We start from the raw sequence: 22547 nt of genomic DNA, 5'->3' as shown, positions 1-22547 counted from the left end.
GAAAACTTACTTATTTACAAAAAATTAACAGAAAAAAATAACGTAATTTTTTTTCAAAATTTTCAGTCTTTTTTTAGTTGCGCAAAAAAAATAAATCGCAGAGGTGATCAAATACCACCAAAAAAAACTATTTGTGAAGAAAAAAGGACGCCATTTTTGTTTGGGAGCCACGTCGCACGACCGCGCAATTGCCATTCAAAATGCGACCGCGCTGAATGCTGAAAATTGGCTTGGGCGGGAAGGTGCGTAAGTGCCTGGTATGGAAGTGGTTAAATAACACCAAAAGAAAGCTCTATTTGTGGGGGAAAAAAATGATAAAAATTTATATTTGGGTACCGCGCAATTGCGCGGTCATGCTACACGGTACCCAAATATAATTTTTTTCCCCCCACAAATAGAGCTTTCTTTTGGTGTTATTTAACCACTTCCATACCAGGCACTTACGCACCTTCCCGCCCAAGCCAATTTTCAGCATTCAGCGCTGTCGCATTTTGAATGGCAATTGCGCGGTCGTGCGACGTGGCTCCCAAACAAAAATGGCGTCCTTTTTTCTTCACAAATAGAGCTTTATTTTGGTGGTATTTGATCACCTCTGCGATTTTTTTTTTTTTTGCGCAACTAAAAAAAGACTGAAAATTTTGAAAAAAAATTACGTTATTTTTTTCTGTTAATTTTTGTCCTGATTTTAAGCTGCAGTCGGCGTATCGAGCTCTCTGAATCAGGAGAACTCGTTAGGTCGGCGCAAGTCAGCAATTGCGCTGCGTAACCTGCGTAATGGTTACGCAGGCGCAATTGCTTACTGAATCTGGGCCATTGAATTCAATGGGGAAACTTGCTTTGAAATGCAAGTACTTTGGATTACGAGTATTCTCCTGGAACACATTATGCTCGTAATCCAAGGCTCCGCTGTATAAAGAACAACGCTGTCATGGATGTATTATGTACTGAAAAATATATATATATAATATAAACCAGTTCCGGCCATATGGCCCCCCCCCCCCTCACTCTTCCCATCTGACAAAATGAATAAGTAGAGTTGTTGTGTAAATGCAGAGCTGTAGAAATTGCTGCTATCATAAAACGAACCGTCAGACACATTGTTTATATAAATTGTTCAGACAAGAGATGGAGAGATGCAAAGTAACATTGTTTACAAACATTGCATTTATTCTGTTACAGAGGAGACACCAGAGAGCACAGCAGTCTGTCTAGAGACCAGGAGAGGAGAGCGATATCGTGCTGAGGTGACACTGTGACAGGTGAGCTGATCAAAATTGGAGGGATTGAGGAGTTGAGCAAAAAACAGCTGGGCAGGGCTGACACCCACCTCTTGGTCCACAAAAATGCTGAGCTTTATCACCCCCATAAGAATTGGGAGCGGAGTGTGGCAGATCCATAGCCATTTGTTCAAACTTTCTGGGACTTTTAAAGTGATAAAACGCAGAAATGTGCATTTATTGTAGCGATATACTGCTTTTTTATTTTTTTTATTGCTCCCATAAGTTTTTGTACATATAACCTATTATATTCATGTACCGTATTTATCGCGGTATACCGCGCACCCCTAAAGTGGCCCCAAATCCTGTGGAAGAAAAGTTTTTTTTTTTGTACTTAGTTTTGGTGTCTTGTGCGGCGGCCTCGTCGGTTCCGGCGTCCATCTGCAGCTTCGGGTGTCCTCTTCGTCGGGTCCGGCGTCCTTCTGCGGCTTCGGGTGTCCTCTTCGTTGGGTCCGGCGTCCTTCTGCGGCTTCGGGTGTCCTCTTCGTCGGGTCCGGCGTCCTTCTGCGGCTTCGGGTGTCCTCTTTGTCGGGTCCGGCGTCCACCGGCGGCTTCGGGTGTCCTCTTCGTCGGGTCCGGCGTCCTTCTGCGGCTTCGGGTGTCCTCTTCGTTGGGTCCGGCGTCCTTCTGCGGCTTCGGGTGTCCTCTTTGTCGGGTCCGGCGTCCTCCCCGCTTGTTTCCCGCGCCGAGTTTGAATACTGCGCCGACATATACAGAGCGCAGTACACTCGTGTATTGTCGGGCAGGCTCGGCAACACTCACGCCCTGTACGTCCAGGACGTGAGCGCGGAAGGAGCCGAGACTGGCCGATTATACCCGAGTGTACTGCGCTCGGTATATGTCGGCGCAGTATTCAAAACTCGGCGCGGGTATCGGCGTATACCGCGCACCCACGATTTTGCCCTGATTTTCAGGGCAAAAAAGTGCGCGGTATACGCCGATAAATACGGTAATTTACCTGTAAAAGCCTCCATTGTGTAGACAGCGGGGAGACCCCAGATTTGGGGCTGCTCTGTGCAAAACAATTGTACAAAGATAAGTATAACATATTTATTGTAAGGACAAAGGTCCCCAGTTAGACTTGCTGGAAAACGGCGGCGGTCAGTCCATAGGGGGTACACGGGCACCACCCCGCCATCAATGTGTTTGGCCCCCTGATCTACATGGGGGACGCTGGACACATGGATTTCAGTGTGTGTTTGGCTCAGGGTGCGGAGCGCTGCGTCCAAATCCCACCCAGTTGAGTGACAATAGCGAATTAATATTTGCTATTGTAACACTGATTCTCCTCCCGGCCAATCAGGAAGTGGGTCATGAGACCCGTCACCAGATTGGAGATCAGATTGGTCGCCAGAAGGAGAATGGAGGAGACAAATGGGATCAGAGATGGCAGCTGCCCGTGAAATTGGGTAAGTGCGGGGGCCCCGACTAACTGGTAGACTGGGGGAGCTCTGGGGGGCCCACTCCAAAAAAAACAAACAGCCGCCGCTGTTAAACATTGATTTGGCCCCGCCCTTTGCAGCTATACCAGCTTCACCTCTTCTGGGAAGACCGTCCACAAGGTTTAGGAGTGTGTCTATGGGAATGTTTGACCATTCTTCCAGAAGAGCATTTGTGAGGTCAGGCACTGATGTTGGGTGAGAAGTCCTGACTCAGTCTCCGCTCTAATTCATCCCGAAAGGTGACAGCAGATGAGTCATGATTGTTAAGGAATAGGCGGCCAGCAATGTCCTTGGCAACCATGGTATGTACTGGTTAAGGACGCTGCGGCTTCACCCTCCTTAACCGGTTTACGCCCGCCGCATGTACATATACGTCCACAGAATGGCTCGTACAGGCAGATGGGCGTACAGATACGTCCCCTCCTTGCCGCGCGTCCGATCGGGACCACCACCCCCCCCCCCCCGGTACATGCGGCGGGCGCTAACCCACGGGGAGCGATCCGGGACGACGGCGCGGCTATTCGTTTATAGCCGCCCCGTCGCGATCGCTCCCCGGAGCTGAAGAACGGGGAGAGCCGTATGTAAACACGGCTTCCCCGTGCTTCACTGTGGCGGTGCATCGATCGCGTCATTCCCTTTTATAGGGAGACTCGATCGATGACATCATTCCTACAGCCACACCCCCCTACAGTTGTAAACACACACTAGGTGAACCCTAACTCCTACAGCGCCCCCTGTGGTTAACTCCCAAACTGCAACTGTCATTTTCACAATAAACAATGCAATTTAAATGCATTTTTTGCTGTGAAAATGACAATGGTCCCAAAAATGTGTCAAAATTGTCCGAAGTGACCGCCATAATGTCGCAGTCACGAAAAAAATCGCTGATCGCCGCCATTAGTAGTAAAAAAAATAAAAATAATAAAACTATCCCTGTTGATAAACGCTTATTGCGATTTTTTTTTTTTTTTTTTTTTTACCAAAAATAGGTATAAGAAAACGTATCGGCCTAAACTGAGGAAAAAAAATTATATGTTTTTGGGGGATATTTATTATAGCAAAAAGTAAAAAATATTGCATTTTTTTCAAAATTGTCGCTCTATTTTTGTTTATAGCGCAAAAAATAAAAACCGCAGAGGTGATCAAATACCACCAAAAGAAAGCTCTATTTGTGGGGAAAAAAGGAGGCCAATTTTGTTTGGGAGCCACGTCGCACGACCGCGCAATTGTCTGTTAAAGCGACACAGTCCCGAACTGTAAAAACCCCTTGGGTCTTTAGGCAGCATATTGGTCCGGTCCTTAAGTGGTTAAAGATGTTGGCTGCTTCCTCAAATACTGCTAGCTTTCACTGCATCACTTCATAAAATGGCTCGTGCAGTATTTTAGCAGCTTTTTTTTATTTATTTTTTAAATGCATTGCAAACATATTTGTAAAAACCGCTAAGAGGTATATAGCTAGATTTCACATAGACCGCCCTAACTTTGCGGCGGCGCAGTGTATCGGGTTTACACTACACCGCCGTAAGTTCGCGAGGCAAGTACATGATTCACAAAGTTCTTGCCTGCTAAGTTACGGCGGCGTATCGGGCGGGCGTAAGGGCGCCTAATTCAAATTTAGCTGAGGGGGCGTGTTTTATGGTAATGGGGGGTGACCTGACGTGAGTGACGTATTTTACGAACGGCGCATGCGCCGTCCGCCTACATATCCCAGTGTGCATTGCGGCAAAGTACGCCGCACGGTCCTATTGATTTTGACGTGGACGTAAATGACGTAAATCCCTATTCACGGACGACTTGCGCAAACGACGTAACATTTTCGAATTTCGACGCGGGAACGACGCCCATACTTAACATTACTATTCCAGTTATTTGATGGAATAACTTTAGGCCTGATAATGCGTTGCGTAAACGGCGTATCTTTACTGCGTCGGCCGGGCGTACGTTCGTGAATAGGCGTATCTAGTGATTTACATATTCTACGCCGACCGCAATTGAAGCGCCACCTAGCGGTCAGCCTAAAAATTACACTTTAGGATACGAGGGTGTAAGAGACTTGCGCCGCTCTATCTGAGCCTAATTTAAGCGTATCTGGTTTCCAGAATACGCTTAAATTGGTGCCGGTGCAAAATCAGACTTAGGCCGGCGTATCTACTGATACACCGGCCTAAGTCTTTCTAAAGCCACCTAAGTGTCTTCAGTTCTCTAAGCGGTAGATAACACTTGGTGAACTGAGCTCTATACCTATAATCTTCCCTAGAAGCTCCTGCAAGTGGACTTTGCTTTAACCACTTTACCACCGCGCCTATTTTGGCACTCATGTTAAAATAACATTTTTTTTGCTAGAAAATTCATCGAACCCCAAAATATATATATACATACATACATACATACATACATACATACATACATACATACATACATACATACATACATACATACATATACTTTTTTGGTCACCAGTCATCTCTATGCTTTCCGGGTGGTGGTGGGAGCATAGAGAACGATCAAGCGGCGGAACTGCCGCTTTAATCGTTCTTATCGTGCACAGAATCGGCAGCTGAAGACGGCCATATCTGAATGATGCCTGTAGCTGTAGGCATCATTCAGATATCACCGCACAAAGCCGAGGACGTCCCATATAACGCGATATTAACGGCGTTAACGCAAACCCATGTTAACGCCGTCAATTTTTTTATCGCGCGATTAACGCTCGGGGTGGACGCGCAGAGTGTGCAGCGGCGCGGCTTACCTTCTCGCTGGATTCACAGGCAAGTTACTCACCTTGTCCCTGGATCCAGCGATGCCACCCCGCTGTGTGATCGAGCGGGTCCTCCTCGCTCGATTCACAGTGTCTGTGTGCCGCCAATCTCCGTTCCCTGCGACGTTACGACGCACGGGAGCGGAGAACGGCGCCAAATTCAAAAAAGTAAACAAACACAATACACACAGTATACTGTAATCTTATAGATTACAGTACTGTATGTAAAAAATACACACCCCCCTTGTCCCTAGTGGTCTGCCCAGTGTCCTACATGTACTTTTATAAAATAAAAACTATTCTTTCTGCCTGAAAACTGTAGATTGTCCAAAAGTGTCCCTTTATGTCAAAAATGGTTTTAGATCAGCTAGAAAACAGCGATCAAAATTTATGACGAATTAATCGTGAGTTAACTATGACATTAATTCGATTAATCGCGATTAAAAATTTTAATCGTTTGACAGCACTAATATATATATTATACTCCTCCCAGGGCTTCTTTTGGGTTTCTATAGGGGGATGACGTACTACTAATAACTTATCATATATAACGTTTTTACTAATTCCATACCAGTGTGTTGTAGAAGTAATGGAGGATAGGGATGAGGTCAGTAAGAGGGACCGTGGTGGAGGTTGGCATTGAATGCTCAGCTTTGTCACTTGATTGGCTTATCAAATTACAATTGGACACCCCCCTCAGTTGCAGACACCCCCTAGAGCAGATGCCCCCCCCCCCCCCATTACCTTACAGACCTCAAAACCGAGCAGCTGATACACACAGCGATGTGTCCCTCAAGCGCGGGCTCCCCCTCTGTTGACATCCACAGAGGAGGTGGCGGCTTCCTTCCCGCTCCGCTGAGGGACACGGCTGCGGCGCAGGGGGCGTGCGGTGTTAGTGTGGTGCCGCTACCCACGGGTGTCACCGGGCTGCGGCCCGCACCTGGCTAGCAACGCCGCTGTTGGTCTCGCCGTCCCTGGATATTGCACACAGTCAGCGGGCATCACCCGCTGTGTCTTGGAGCTCAGTATGAAAAGCTTGGCAGGCATGTGAGAGGTCCCACCCTCCACCTAGATCAGCTCATGTGATAGACAGAACACTGCGTCTATCACAGGAGCTGATCTAGGAGGAGGGTGGGACCTTTCTCGCAGCGCGGCCAAGCTTTTCACACGCTGAGTTCCGAGACGCACAGCAGAGATGCCCACTGACTGTGTCCCTCATACGGGCGGGCCCCCCGGACTTTGCGGAACTACAATGCCCAGGCGACTGTTGCGACCCTGAAAATGTTGCCACTGCTATATACTTATTGGTTATATACTGGGTGCCGTAGTTCCTTGGCTCTCAAATTGGTTTGAGAAGAAAAACTGCTGCACACCAAAGGAATGTTCCAACGTATTTATTCCAAAATGGCAAATGACGGCCAACAAGACTGAGTGCCTGAACCCAGGAGGTGACACATTTCACACTGATACCTGGTTTGAAGAAGCACCAAGTTCAGTGTGAAATGCATCAGCTCCTGGGTTCTGGCACTCTGTCTTGTTGGTTGTTGTGACGGACTCCGGACACCCTGTTGGGTATTTTCGCCAAGAAGCTGCTTCCCAAGTCCTGGAACACGAGACCAATGGATCTAGCTATAGAAACCCCAAGGACCAGACAACACAGGTCTTGGAGTTCCTTTTCTGGTGTACTCCAAAAGTCCAGAGTCCGTCAGTTGTCATTGGCTATTTTGGAATAAATGCATTGGAACGTTCATTTGGTGTACAGCTGTCCTTCTTTTTTTCGGTGGCGAGCCATGGCTTGCACCCAGACTGTAGTGATTGTTCACCGGGAGCAGCGTTTTTTTTCCCCATCCTTGAACTTTCTCAAATTGACTTTGTTGATTACTGGTTACGTTCTAGAAGGGGAACCCCCTCTGCTCAGAGACCCTGCCAACTTCATTATCAAACACACTCTTCCACTTGTTGAAGGCTCTGGTCCTTCTAGTGACCTACAGGTTTATCACCACAGCCTGTTTTTTGGAGAGGGCCATTTTCATAACGCCCACCCTGTGAAGGCTCTGGGCCTTCTAAATACCTACAGGTTTTACATTGCAGCCTTTTTGGGGAGGACCATTTACCACGACCTCCAAAAGAGGGCTAAACTAGCCAAGTAATCCTTTATTATACTTTGCGTGAGTTGAATTATTGAACTGGATACAAGTATCTGAAAAGTTAAGTGGAGTAACCGGTTATCAAAAGATAATAGATGAAACCAATATTACAATGTGATACGGGGGAGGGAGGTTACACTGTTGATTCCCTCTGAATGGCCAAAGGACAGGTTCCCCTAAACTCACCAGACAGCTGCATAGTAGAGTGATGACATGGAGGACAGAAAGTGTGATCAACAGACCTTACTATAGAAAAATGTCATGTTTTTTTATTTGTCCTGTAAGAACAACCAACCATTAGTTATACATATATATGTTTTTCTTTATATTTTTTCTCCAAAGGTCCACCTAGAGATAAAATCAAAGACTTTAATTGCTCTTCTGCTGTCAGCAATGGCGTCTGCTGATCTGAGAGCTGAGCTGAAATGTGCCGTCTGTCTGAAAATTTATACCAATCCCGTAATGCTGAAATGTGGACACAACTTCTGCTGGGACTGTATTTCTCGTGTGCTGGATACACAGGAGGAATCTGGAGATTACGTCTGTCCTGTATGTAGAAAAGGGTCCAGGAGTCGTCCTGAACTGCACAGGAACATAACGCTACATAACATAGTGGCGCACTTCCTGTCTGCTCAGCCAGATCAGGAGTCCGGGGTCTTCTGTACTCACTGTGTGGACTCTCCTGTACTCGCTGTTAGATCTTGTCTACACTGTGAGGTTTCTATGTGTAATAAACACGTGAGAGTCCACAAAAAGTCCCCAGAACACATCTTATGTGCCCCCATCTTGTCCATGGAGAGCAGGAAATGCTCCGTCCATAAGAAGATCCTGGAGTATTACTGCACTGAGGATGATACCCGTGTCTGTGTGTCCTGCTGTCTTTTTGGAGGACACACAGGACATAAGGTGGTCTCGCTTAATGAGGCCTGTGGGAAGAAGGAGCTGCTGAGGAATGTTCTGAAGAAACTTCTGACAAAGAGAGAGGAGATGGAGGAAAGAGTCCAGAGTCTGCAGGAACACAGGAGGAAAGTAGAAGAAGCAGCTGGTGACACCGAGAGAGTCAGACATCAGAAAGACCTGGAGAAGAGAGTCCTGGAGGACATCTCCGGCCGGACAGAGCGGCTCTCCAGCCGGGATCTGGAAATAAAGAAGGAGGAGCTGTCCAGGAAGATACGTCACATTGAGGAGCTGTGTAACATGACGGATCCACTGACTGTCTTACAGGAATCGGACACAGGTGACTTGTGTGATACTGAGGATGGAGATAATGAGGACAGAGAGAGACATGAGAAGCTCCTCCATGATGGAGGGGGTCTGGGTGTGGCGGGGGTCTTGCACACAGGTTTATCTGATATAACAGATGTATTCTCCCCTATACAAGAAGCTGCAGACTTATTACTGGATGTAAACACAGTCTTTAAATATCTCCATATATCAGATGACAAGAAAACTGTATCTGGGTCAGAATTATACCAGTATTACCCAGAAACCCCAGAGAGATTTCAGTATTGTCCTCAGGTGATGAGCATTCAGAGTTTCTCCTCAGGGAGACATTACTGGGAAGTGAAAGTTGGAGGATCTCAGAATTGGATAGTTGGGATGTGTTACCCCAGTATAGACAGGGGGGAATTACTTCTCTCAGAGATTGGAGAGGATAACAAGTCCTGGGGTTTGTACAGGGGTAATGATCACTATTGGGTGGCACATAACAGTGATGAGATCCCTTTATCTGCCAATCTCTCCAGTAACAGAGTTGGGATATATCTGGATTATGAGGCCGGGCGGATCTCCTTTTATGATATGTGTGACCCGATCCGACACATCCATACCTACACCACCACCTTCACTGAGCCCCTCCACGCTGTGTTGGGTGTTTGGCTCTATAAAGATATGTGGGGGGGAATAATGAGGTGTGATAACTCCACCCAGAGTCTGGTGACATCAGAGACAGGCAGTGGGATTGGTTTATTGTTCAACCAATGCTTTTAGGAAGTGGTGGTTCCTGGGAAAGGTGCCATTGGTGTCTGTCTTATGGCGGTGTTGCCTTGACCCATGTACTCGAGATATTCCCAACCTTCCGTCCAACCCCCAATATCCCCTTCTTTTACCTCTTGTATACCCTTCACATACCCCCTTTATACCAAAGATACTAATAGACCACACCAGAGTTGGCGTATAACTGGCCATAACAGCCTTTTTATTAACCAATAATATAAATAACTCCAAATTAAATAACTTTTAATCAAATAACTTTCCATTAACGTGTAAATCCACATTTTAAATCAGTTTCTTAACTCCCAGTCTGTTGGTCTCTGACGGCACCCCGAAAATATATCGCTTTCCACCACTACACTGCGGGACCATAATTTTTACCATACCAGGCCTCCAGCCGTATCACTAGCTCAGAGACAACCCCCTCCCACAGTGCAACCATATTCTAGCAGATACCGTTCCACTAGAATACAACTGAGGGGCACATATCACCGATGAGCCCCCCCACCATTTACCATGCCATCTGATTTTGCCACCGTCAAAGACCAATTTAAAGGCCACCGTACAAATACTTCCATACCAGGCCTCCAGCCATATCACTAGCTCAGAGACAACCCCCTCCCACAGTGCAACCATAACCGTATTCTAGCAGATACCATTCCACTAGAATACAACTGAGGGGCACATACCACCGATGAGCCCCCCCACCATTTACCATGCCATCTGATTTTGCCACCGTCAAAGACACCGCCTGCTCCAGCTGCTATGACATCCAGAATCCAATACACCCTGAAAGAAAAAACAAACCAACACAGAAAATTACACACAACAGGGAGGGTGGGTGGGAAAGCTTCCTCTCTAAGACTCCCCCAAGTGCCTTTCAAGCTCCCGCCCCCTCCTCCTCTTATACCGCTCCACCCCCATTGCCAACTTTCTTCCTCCGCCTCATTGTACCTCCCCTCAATCATTACCAAATCTTAACCCCCGTGTTGCCTCTCCTCTCTACCTCGTCATTCCCCGGCCCTCCATTACTTTTTGCTTTCCTGTCTCTCCGTTCCGGGCCTCCCTGACTGTCTAATGGAAGAACGGTAAAGTGGTGCTAAAGACAAATTGAAAAATTACAGATAGGACTTTTTTTTTGTTTTCGACTCCCACTGTAACTTAATAGTTGTCTGGTTTGTTTGTTTTTACCTGTTCTGTTTTTTTTTTCTCAACTCTCATCATCCCAAGGTTGGGACAAACCATTAGCCACTGAGAGAGGGGCTTTTTATTCATTTTTGTAAGTCTTTTACCACAAAAGGAAACAGAAATGTGCCTATAAAGTGTCATGTCCCCCTCTCCAGACAATGCTCTTGTCCAGGGCCGGTACAAGGGGTGGGCAGGAGGGGAGAATGCCCTGGGCGGTACTAAATACTGGAGGAAGGGGGGGGGGGGCGCAGGTGAAGTGCTGGCTGTGTGCTTCTAAAATCTGTCTGAACACACCAGCCGCTAATAGCTGCACGCACACAGAAGTGTGTTAAGTGCACTCCTGCACCCGGCACAAGCCTAGAACAGGCCAGCCCTTCACTTCTTCACTCCCCTGTCAGTGGAGATACTCCTCTGAGTCCTGACAGATGCTTCATATTCCCCGCCTGTCATCACACACACGGGCAGGCTGAAGGTGGGTTTGGAGGACTCGGAGGGAGAGAAGCATAGAGAGCTGTGACCTAGAGGAGCAAAGGAGAGGAGGAAGTGGACTCGGGACAATGTGCACTGTGAGTGACCACTTACTGTTAATGGCACAGAGCTCTGTCCATTCCTTCAAGCAGATCCATGTCGGGAGGAGAAGAAAGTTAGCTGATAGGTCAGTTGAGTGAAGAGGGAGGAGCACCCCCTTAGTGAGCAGATGTGCAGACAGTGTCCCCATGTCAGGAAAAGTGTTACTGCAGACACTGAGCAAGGTGGGGGAATCGACTGACACTGAGAGAAGGTGAGTGCCAGTGTCACCATCTCATCCCCTATTCCCGATCCATCCCTCTGCTCCTGATTCCCCCTCCCACCACCACTACTGTCACTGATCCCACCCCCAACCACCACTAATCCCACCACTACTGCTTGTAAACCCCACCACTGCTGCCACTGATCACACCTCCCTCCTGCCACTGATCCCATCCACCCCCCACCACCACTACTGCCACTGATCCCAACCACTACTGCCAGTAAACCCCACCACTGCCACTGATCACACCTCCCTCCCACCACTACTGCCACTGATCCCATCCACCCCTCACCACCACTGATCCCAACCCCAACTGCCAGTAAACCCCACCACTACTGCCACTGATCACACCTCCCTCCCACCACCACCAATCCCACCACTACTGCCACTGATCCAACCCACCACCACTACTGCCACTAATCTCACCCCCCACCACAACTGCTACTGATCACACCCCCCTCCCACCACTGATCCCAACCTCACCACTATTGCCACTGATCCCACCATCCCTCTGCCCCTGATCCCCTCTTCCCCCCACCATCATCCCTCTTCCACTACTATCCCTCTGTTCCTGATCCCATCTTTTCTCCTCACCATTACTGCCACTGATCTCAATGGGGCACTCTGGAGGATGTAAGGGGGCACTCTAAAGGCATTGGGGGCACTCTGGGAGGTACTGTTTTAGTACCTCTCAGAGTGCCCCTTATCTTCCAAAGTGCTTCCTTACATCCTCCAAAATGTGTATGTCACTGCCTGTTTCAGGGGTTCAGGTGCATGCTCCCATTGATCTACTCCACTGTGAACTTGTGTTCATATCGAATTAAACCTAATTTCATTTGTATTGCTTTAAATATTTTCTTGTTTTTGAAATGACACTGATGCTTTATTTACACCGATGGGGGGGGGGGGGGGGGGGGGTAAGGGGCACAGTTTGCTATCTTCTTTGACGTTGCTAATTTTAAATTAAGTTCAATATATTTTTTTCTATTGTTATAAAAAGTGGTGATGGTTATGTTGTGCGGTTTTGTGTTTTTGTTTTTTTCTTAATTTTCCGGTTTAAGTTCAGGTCAGCAGTTTGCCGTCCTGGAAATGTCTTCATGATAGAAATGTTTTCATGATATTTATCTTTTTTAATAAAATAGAAATCGGTCCTTTTCCATAAATATATCTGTATATCGTGTGGTGTGTTTTTTTTTTTTTTTTTTTTTGTCACTGCTTGTCAGAAGAGCTGACAATTCACATCAGATGTCTCCTATGATAACCCCAAAGACCTCTATCATCTGTTATAGTCATCCTGCCATCTACCAGAGGACCCGGTTGGCAATGTTTGTTTTCTATTGGTCATGTTCTATTTCTGTCACTGGAGTCATGTGATCAGTTCTGCTAATCACTTTTCGGATCTTTTTTGTCACCATCATGTCTAGTAATTAGAAGTGATTGTAAGGAATCGTATTGGAAGTGATTTCTTTATAATAAATGCGGCTGATGCATTTCCTAGACTTATGCAATGTATGTGTGTGTGTATGTGTGTATATGTGTATATATATATATATATATATATATATATATATATATATATATATATATATATATATATATATATATATATATATATATATATATATATATATATATATATATATATATATATATATATATATATATATATATAATTTTTATAAAAAACATTTTTAAATGAATTTACAAATTTTGTTAATTTGAGAATATACAAATTTTCGGAAATTGGAAATTTCTGAAATCCAAAAATAAGAATGAAAAATCCCCGATAACTTGAAAATCTGAAATAACTAACCAATTTATAGGTATTGGAATTTCCCTCTCAAATTTGGCTGATGGTGAACATAATGAATTCTAATGTATCTGAAGTTCCGACTTTTCAGAAATAAAGAATGCCACATCTAAACAAATGGAACAAAACTAAATACGAAATAATAAAAACGTATTCATTACGTTTCATTTGTTTTAGATACGCAATTTGATGTTATTATGGATAATTCGTATATCTTTGGATAAATCTGTATTGGTTAATTCCTACAATCATTTAATAGGTAAGTTATTAGTTACCGTATTTATCGGCGTATATCGCGCACCTTTTTCCCCTTAAAATAAGGGGAAAATCGTGGGTGCGCGATATACGCCGATAGCCGCTTCCCGCGCTCAGTTTGAATTCCTGCGCCGACATATACCGAGTGCAGTACACTCGGGTACATTCGGCTAGGCTCGGCTTCGCTCGTGCTCACGCATAAACGTCACAGAGCGTGAGCGCGAGCGAAGCCGAGCCTTGCCGAATGTACCCGAGTTACTGCACTCGGTATATGTCGGCAGAGGCGTTCGAACTGAGCGTGGGAAGCGGGGACTCTACTTGAGGCGCGAGCTGGAGAAGCCGGGAGGACACCACCGAGGCCGCAGACGGACGCCGGACCGGACGATGGACGCTGGGAAGACGCCAAAACTGTAAGTAATAAAATCATATAACATTTTTTTTACAGGAATTTCGGTGGGCAACTTTAGGGGTGCGCGGTATACGCAGGAGCGCGCTATACCCCAATAAATACGGTAATTATAATTTCCTTTCAAATTTGGCTGTTGGTGAACGTTACGAATTTCTTTAACTGCCATATCTAAACAACGAATGAAACTTAATGAAATAATAAGAAAATAACAATACGTTCTTATTTAGCTTTTGTTCCATTTGTTTAGATGCCGTTTGTTTAGATGCTGGTTTGACTATTCAATTAGAAGTATTGGAATTTCCTTTCAAATGTGGCTGTTAAATGCTTATTAGCCATGTTCAATGTCTGAAGTTACAAATTCTCCAAAAAAAAAGAATATGGCATCTAAACAAATGGAACAAAATCGAAATAATAAAACGTATTGTTTTCTTATTTCATTGTTTCATTCGTTTAGATATGGCATTCATTATAAAAGATAATTTGTAACGTTCACCAACAGCCAAATTTGAAAGGAAATTCCAGTACCTATAATTGAAGTGTGTGTGTGTGTGTGTGTGTGTCTTCCTTTCAAACTCTTCAATTATAGGTATTGGAATTTCCTTTAGAATTTTGGCTGTTAAATTCTTATTTGTTACGTTCAATGTCTGAAGTTACGAATTATCCGGAATAAAGATTGCCGCATCTAAACAGATGGAACAAAACTAAATAAAAACATTATGGGGTAGATTCACATCGGCGCATATATATGCCACCATAGCGTATCTCTTTTACGCTACGCCGGCGCAAAGCAGGGAGGAAAGTATGGAATTCACAAAGCAAATGCTCCCAACGTTGCGCCGGTGTAGCGTATATTCGTCGGCGCAAGTCAAAGTAGGTGGAAGTGGGCGTGATGCATTTAAATAAAGCGTGACCCCATGCAAATGATGGGCTGAGCTTCAAACAAGTACTTAAAATGAACTGCGCATGCGTTGTAACTTGGACGCATCCCAGTGCGCATGCTCACAGTCACGTCTAAGTAACTGCCTAAGATACGTTGAAACACTGCCTACGATGTGAACGTAACTTACGCCCAGCCCTATTCACGTACTACGTAAACGACGTAAATTTCGACGGCGTTCGTTCCCTGGTCCATACCTTTGCATGAGTTGTGCCTTCTATATGAGGAATAACTTTACGCCGGACGTAACCCTTACGCAAATCGCTTAAAACATGCGCAAGTACGTTCGTGAATCGGTGTATCTCCCTCATTTGCATCGAAAATCACTGGGAGTTCCAAATGCGTCCAGAGTAAATGTGCACCCACTCTACGCCGGCGTAGGCAAGTTACGTCGGTCGGATGAAGTCGGTTTTTGTGCGTATCTTAGTTCAATGGGTACGGCGCATATGTACACTTGTGCAGCGTATATCGAGATACGTCGGCGTAAGTGCTTTTGTGAATCCGGGCCATTAAATCATTATGTTCCATTCATTCTTACGGATAGTTCGTAACTTCATTTCCTTTTCAAATTTGGCTGTTAGTGAATGTTATGAATTATCTTTAATAATGAATGCCATATCTAAACGAATGAAACTTGATGAAATAATAAATAGCAATAATGGGCCAGTTCCACAGAGCGAGTACGCCGACGTATCTACTGATACGCCGGTGTACTTTCAAATTTCCCACGTCGTATCTTTAGTTTGAATCCTCAAACCAAGATACGACGGCATCTGGGTTTGATCTGACAGGCGTACGGCTTCGTACGCCTTCGGATCGTAGATGCAATACTTCGGCGTCCGCTGGGTGGAGTTTGCGTCGTTTTCCGCATTGGGTATGCAAATGACCTTTTTCCGACGATCCACGAACGTACGCGTGGCCGTCGCATTCTCTTACGATTTCTCTAGTCGGCTTTTTCCGGCGTATAGTTAAAGCTGGTATTTTGCGGCGTATAGATAGACTTGCCATCGTTCCCGCATCGAAATGTGATTTTTTTTTTTTGCGCAAATTGTCCGTGAATAGGGATGGACGTAATTCACGTCTAAGTTAAAAAAAAGACATCGTTGCAAGGTCACTTTGCGCAATGCACGGCGGGAAATTTTGAAACTGAGCATGCGCAGTTCATTCGGCGCGGGGAAGCGCTTGATTTAAATGAATCACGCCCCTTAATCGCCGATTTGCACTACGCCGCCGTAACTTTCGGCGCGCAATCTTTCAGGATTCGAACCAAAGCTGAAAAAGTTGCGGCGTAGCATATCTCTGATACGCTGCGCCGATCCATTTGTATGTGGATCTGGCCCAATGTTTTTATTTCGTTTTGATGCAGCATTCTTTATTTTGGATAATTTGTAACTTCAGACATTGAACGTAATAAATAAGAATTCAACAGCCAAAATTTTTAAGGAAATTCCGATACCTATAATTGAATAGTTTCGTTTGAAAGGAAATTCCAAAAAAAAAAACTATTCAATTATAGGTATTGGAATTTCTCTTCAAATTTTGGCTGTTAAATTCTTATTTGTTACGTTCAATGTCTGAAGTTACGAATTATCCAAAATAAAGAATGCTGCATCAAAATGAAATAACATATTATTACTATTTTATTGTTTCATTAAATTTCATTCGTTTTAGATATGGCATTTGTTATTAAAGTTAATTTGTAACGTTCACTAACAGCCAAATTTGAAAGAAAATTCCAAAATTAACAACTTGCCTATTGAATGTAGTGGGCCAGATCCACAGAGCGAGTACGCCGGCGTATCTACTGATACTCCCGGTGTACTTTCAAATTTCCCGCGTCGTATCTTTAGTTTGAATCCTCAAACCAAGATACGGCGGCTTCTGGCTTCGATCCGACAGGCGTACGGCTTCAGATCGTAGGTGCAATACTTCGGCACCCGCTGGGTGGAGTTCGCATCGTTTTCCGCGTCGGGTATGCTAATTGGCTTTTTTCGTCGATCCACGCGGCTGTCGCATTCTCTTACGTTGTCGCTAGTCGGCTTTTCCCAGCGTATAGTTAAAGAATTAATGGGTTTCAAGGAATCCCCAAAGACCCTGAAACACCGACAGGCAAAAGTGGGCGGCGAGGACTATACCGGTACTACATAGGGTGGTTGTACTCAACCAGAATAATTCACATTGGATAGATTTAGAAAAATGTATTCACATGGTAAACATAAAAGAAAAAGAAAAAATACATAACATTAAAATACAATACAAAAACACTTGACCACAATCAGGTCACCGGTCGTGCAATCCCTTCAATTGAAAGAGGGGGGTTCAGGTGAGAAAATTGAAGCCATGAGACAGACAGTCTCTAGTCTCAACTAGTTTCACGAATTTGTTTTCGCTTCGTCAGGAGACCATCTAAAATATAATACAAGACAAAGCATTATAAACAGCACATCATTTTTTGCCAGGGGGTATGTAGAAAACAACCCATTGGAACCATAGTATATCATAATAGGGGAAATTGAAGATCATGTCTCCTACCTTAAGGCACAGCGTCCTAAGACCCCAGTAGGGTCCAAAGCAACCGGTAAGTGGATAGCTCACACGAGAGCCAAGAAGAACAATTCTTGGAACGGACCTATTAATATGCATCAAGAATGGTAATGTATTGAATGTATGTGACTTCAGTCACATGAATGTATGTGACTGAAGTCACATACATTCAATACATTACCATTCTTGATGCATATTAATAGGTCCGTTCCAAGAATTGTTCTTCTTGGCTCTCGTGTGAGCTATCCACTTACCGGTTGCTTTGGACCCTACTGGGGTCTTAGGACGCTGTGCCTTAAGGTAGGAGACATGATCTTCAATTTCCCCTATTATGATATACTATGGTTCCAATGGGTTGTTTTCTACATACCCCCTGGCAAAAAATGATGTGCTGTTTATAATGCTTTGTCTTGTATTATATTTTAGATGTCTCCTGACGAAGCGAAAACAAATTCGTGAAACTAGTTGAGACTAGAGACTGTCTGTCTCATGGCTTCAATTTTCTCACCTGAACCCCCCTCTTTCAATTGAAGGGATTGCACGACCGGTGACCTGATTGTGGTCAAGTGTTTTTGTATTGTATTTTAATGTTATGTATTTTTTCTTTTTCTTTTATGTTTACCATGTGAATACATTTTTCTAAATCTATCCAATGTGAATTATTCTGGTTAAGTACAACCACCCTATGTAGTACCGGTATAGTCCTCGCCGCCCACTTTTGCCTGTCGCTGTTTCAGGGTCTTTGGGGATTCCTTGAAACCCTTTAATTAATTCTTGAATACTAGGACGATGGTACACCCCCATATTTCTGTATTTCCTTAATTTTTAGAGGTTAAATCATATTCCGGCGTATAGTTAAAGCTGCTATTTCGTGGCGTATAGATAGACTTGCCATGTTAAAGTATGGCCGTCGTTCCCGCGTCGAATTTTTACTTTTTTTTTTTTCGTAAGTCGTCCATGAATAGGAAAGGACGTAACTCACGTCTACGTTCAAAAAATGACATCGGTGTGTCGTCATTTCGCGCAAAGCACGGTGGGAAATTTCGAAACGGAGCATGCGCATTTCAATTGGCGCGGGGACGCGCTTCATTTAAATGAATCACGCTCCCTACCCACCCAATTTGAAATACGCGTTGAGAAATACACTACGCCGCCGTAACTTACGGCGCAAAAATCTTCCTGGATTCAAAATTCCGCCAGGTAAGATACGGCGGCGTAGCGTATCTCTGATACGCTGCGCCAGGGCAATTCTTTGTGAATCTGGCCTATAGTTATTAACAAATTCTAATTTATCTGAAGTTACAAACTATCTGTAATAATACATTGTGTATGTAAACGAATGAAATGTAATGAATTAGTAATAAAAAAACATTATTTAGTTTTGTTCTATTTGTTTAGATGCGGCATTCTTTATTTTGAATAATTCGTAACTTTAGACATTGAACGTAACAAATAAAAAATTTAACAGCCAAATTTGAAAAAAATAATCCAATACCTATAATTGAATAGTTTTTTTTTTTTATTTTGCATAAGAGAATAGACATATAAGGCATTGGATAGGTGTTACCGCAAGATTATTGAACAATAAATATACAGTGATACAAACATTAGTGCAAACATCAATCTTCCATATATGAACCATTTGAAATCCAGGATAGGGTCGGAGACCCAATGTAGTAGCGGTTTCTTTTTAAAAACGGTAAAAACTAACAGTTAAGAAGAGTACAAACACCCCATCCCCTAGTAGAGGAAAGTAACCATGCCTCTCAATGCCAAAAGGACAGAACCCCAGCAATCCCCCCAAATCTCCCCCCCCCCCCAGGGATTGTGACATTGCGTATTTTTTTTTTTTTTTTTTTTTTTTTATCCTGAGCCATATAAGCCGGGGCACCAAATTTTTACCACAAAAAAAAAAATGGGAGAATGTATTGACTCGAGTATAAGCCTGGGGTGTCCATTTCCATGCTTCACTGTGCCCATGCCTAGACTGACGTTTAACATGGGAGTCTATGGAAGGGGTGCCTGGCTTTGAAAAAAATCGGTGCGCCTCAGCCGTAGGTCCCCCAGATAACAAACTTTGCACACCTGTAGAAGAGAAATGGGGCTACATGTGTGCCATGTTCCGGGTCCAGGGGACCTACGACCGGCCGGTACCGGGGTCCCTAAAGTTACCGGAGAAATGACCGTTTAACATGGGAGTCTATGGAAGGGGTGCCTGGCTTCGAAAAACTGGTGCTCCCCAGACAACAAACTTTGCACACTTGTAGAGGAAGAGTGGGATTACATGCTTGGGGTCCAGGGGACATATGGTCGGCTGGTACCAGGTCAAAAAAGTCTGGGTATTAGGCGCAAAAAGGTGACTCGCGTATAAGCCAAGGGGGGAATTTTCAGCACAAAAAAAGTATATACGGTAATAGGATAAGAAAACCATATCCATCCTTATTTTGAATAGTGTGCTCACTGTCCCATCTCTTACTGAAACTCTGTCATTGAAGTAAAAAACACTCTTAGTTACGTCCAATAGACATCTCTTCCTCCAACATGTTCTTAGAATCCAATATAAACCATACCTTCATAAACTTTTTGGGAGCCCCTCTAGCCTTATAGGTCATCCTATACAATAGCACATCCGCATTTACAATCTTTATCCACATCTCAACTGTCAGCTGCTCTCCATCATGAATCCAATGTCCGGCTATAAGTTTTCTAACTGCAAAAAAAAAATCCTAAGGAACAATTGAGTGGGCAACGTAAGGAAGAACATATATTAGGCAGGCTAAATTTATCCAAAATAAATTGTTACCTGAGACCACAATGGTCTAACTTTTTGGCATTCTGATGTCTGCCCCCCCATACACTTAAAGCGGGGGTTCACCCTATAAAAAAAAAAAAAAAATGTTTTTCTTCTAGCATAAAATTCGGCATAGTAGCGCGAGCTACAGTATGCCTGTCTTAATTTTTTTATCCCCGTACTCACTGTGTAATCGTACATAGAAGATTCCGACTGCCCACGGGGAATGGGCGTTCCAATCCAGACGGAAGGTGATTGACGGCCGGCTCTGGCGCGTCACGCTTCTCCGGAAATAGCCGAAATAGGCTTGGCTCTTCACGGCGCCTGCACATAGTCTGTGCGCAGGCGCCGTGAAGAGCCGAGACCTACTCCGGCTGTCTTCGGGGAGCGTGACGTGCCAGAGCCGGCCGTCAATCACCCTCCCTCTTGAAAGGAACGCCCATTCCCCGCGGGCAGTCGGAATCTTCTATGTACGATATAACTGTGAGTACGGGGATAAAAAAATTAAGACAGGCATACTGTAGCTCGCGCTACTATGCCAAATTTTTTTGCTAAAAAGTTGTTCTGCAGGGTGAACCACCGCTTTAAGGAGGATTGCAGATTCCCTCCTACACATTCGGCATAGTCTAGTTGGCATGTAATATAGCTGGTGAAGATAATGAAATTGAATCCTTTTATCCGTGGAAGGGATAACAGACCCCCAGATCGGTATCAAGAATAGGGACGAACTTTGAGGCTGAGTCGAACATTGGCTGTTCGGCGAACAAGGAAGTCCGACACATCAGGGCTGGTATCTCATCGCTCCATCAGCAAATGTCGGTTTGCGGTTCACGGGGGAATCCCCAGAAGTGTTTGGCACATCCAGCTGGCTAGTACCGGTATTTATACCTCTGTGGAGCATTGATGCATCTGCATTTCTGCTGTTTTTTCATTGTTTTTGTGTACGTATATATTGAGAAGGGGATACTGGGGGAAGCAATAAAAGTTTTAAACTGATCCAAACAGTATCACGCTATGTAGTGCATTCTGTCATTGTTTACATGAGCCAGATGATCCCATCTTTATACAACGTGAGGTGACTCTAGGAAGGAGAGAAGGCTATGGTCTGATTTTTGAAGGCTTATTTGTCTAAGGCCCCATACACACGATAGAATCCATCCGCTGAAAAATCCCAGCGAATGGGTTTCAGCGGATAGATCCTATGGTGTGTACACTCCAGCGGATCTGTTTCCGCGGATATTTCTCCTCTGGGATGGATTCCAGCAGATCGAATATTTGCTGACATGCTCAACAAATCTATCTGCTGGAATCCATCCCAACGGATGGATCCGCTGGTCTGTATAGACTCACCGGATCCATCCGTCCGAAGGGATCCCCCGCATGCGTCGTAATGATTCGACGCATGCGTGGAATTCCTTATATGACAGCGTCGCCGCGTCATAATCGCGGCAACGGCGCGACACGTCATCGCCAGAGGATTTCGGCGCGGATTTCAATGCGATGTTGAGTACACTCCATCGCATTGGAAATCCTCGAGAGGATTTATCCGCGGAAACGGTCCGCTGGACCGTATCCGCGGATAAATCCTCCCGTGTGTATGGGGCCTTATCCTTGTGGTAAGTGCATACCCAAGAGGGATTTTTTTTCTGCTTGCACGTGGTGGTCTAGTGGTAACTGGAGGGCTGTGAAGAGGACCTATCTCACCTATCTCATCGCTGTCATCTACAGAATATACTTCATTGAGCACCTCTCCTATTTATTTCTACCATCTACCTTTATGTCCATCACATAAAGAAGTTTGTTCACTTCAATGAGAGCAAAGAGCGCTGCTGCAATTTGTATTGGACTTTCTAGTTCTATATTTATTGCCTGTTATTAAAGGGGTGGTTCACCCTAAAAACAACTTTTTTTTATTACAATGGCCCCCCACATTAAAATACGATTAAGGCTCTTATTATTTTTTTGAAGCTGTACATACCTTTGTACAGCATATTCACCCGTTGCGAGTCCCGCGGGAGTGGGCGTTCCTCACATGTCTGTGATTGACGAGCTCCCCCCCGTCGCGTAAGCCGCGTCACGATTGGCGAAAGGAGGAACGCCCACTCCCACGGGACTCGCAACGGGTGAATATGCTGTACAAAGGTATGTACAGCTTCAAAAAAAAAATAAGAGCCTTAATCGTATTGTAATGTGGGGTCCATTGTAAT

At 44.7% G+C, this 22547-nt stretch overlaps 1 protein-coding gene across 1 annotated transcript; it reads left to right on the top strand.

The window, feature by feature from the left end:
- The first annotated feature begins 8017 nt into the window (after positions 1 to 8017).
- On the top strand, positions 8018 to 9613 carry LOC120930812 (E3 ubiquitin-protein ligase TRIM21-like). Its single transcript, XM_040341989.1, has 3 exons — positions 8018 to 8423; positions 8514 to 8732; positions 9006 to 9613. The coding sequence occupies exons 1-3, from the start codon at positions 8018 to 8020 to the stop codon at positions 9611 to 9613; spliced, it is 1233 nt and encodes a 410-aa protein (XP_040197923.1).
- The last annotated feature ends 12934 nt before the right edge of the window (positions 9614 to 22547 follow it).

Source organism: Rana temporaria, chromosome 3 (assembly GCF_905171775.1).
Source record: "Rana temporaria chromosome 3, aRanTem1.1, whole genome shotgun sequence".
Classification (NCBI taxonomy): domain Eukaryota; kingdom Metazoa; phylum Chordata; class Amphibia; order Anura; family Ranidae; genus Rana; species Rana temporaria.
The sequence above is the reverse complement of the archived record's forward strand: the minus strand, read 5'-3'. Positions and strand labels throughout refer to the sequence as shown.

What these genes read in the sequence shown, in the direction of transcription:
- LOC120930812 (XM_040341989.1), top strand. Translation starts at nt 8,018, where the DNA reads ATGGCGTCTGCTGATCTGAGAGCTGAGCTGAAATGTGCCGTCTGTCTG. An exon ending in CCCCATCTTGTCCATGGAGA is followed by an intron (nt 8,424 to 8,513) that starts GCAGGAAATGCT and finishes GTCTTTTTGGAG; the next exon opens with GACACACAGGACATAAGGTG. An exon ending in AGTCCTGGAGGACATCTCCG is followed by an intron (nt 8,733 to 9,005) that starts GCCGGACAGAGC and finishes CCCCTATACAAG; the next exon opens with AAGCTGCAGACTTATTACTG.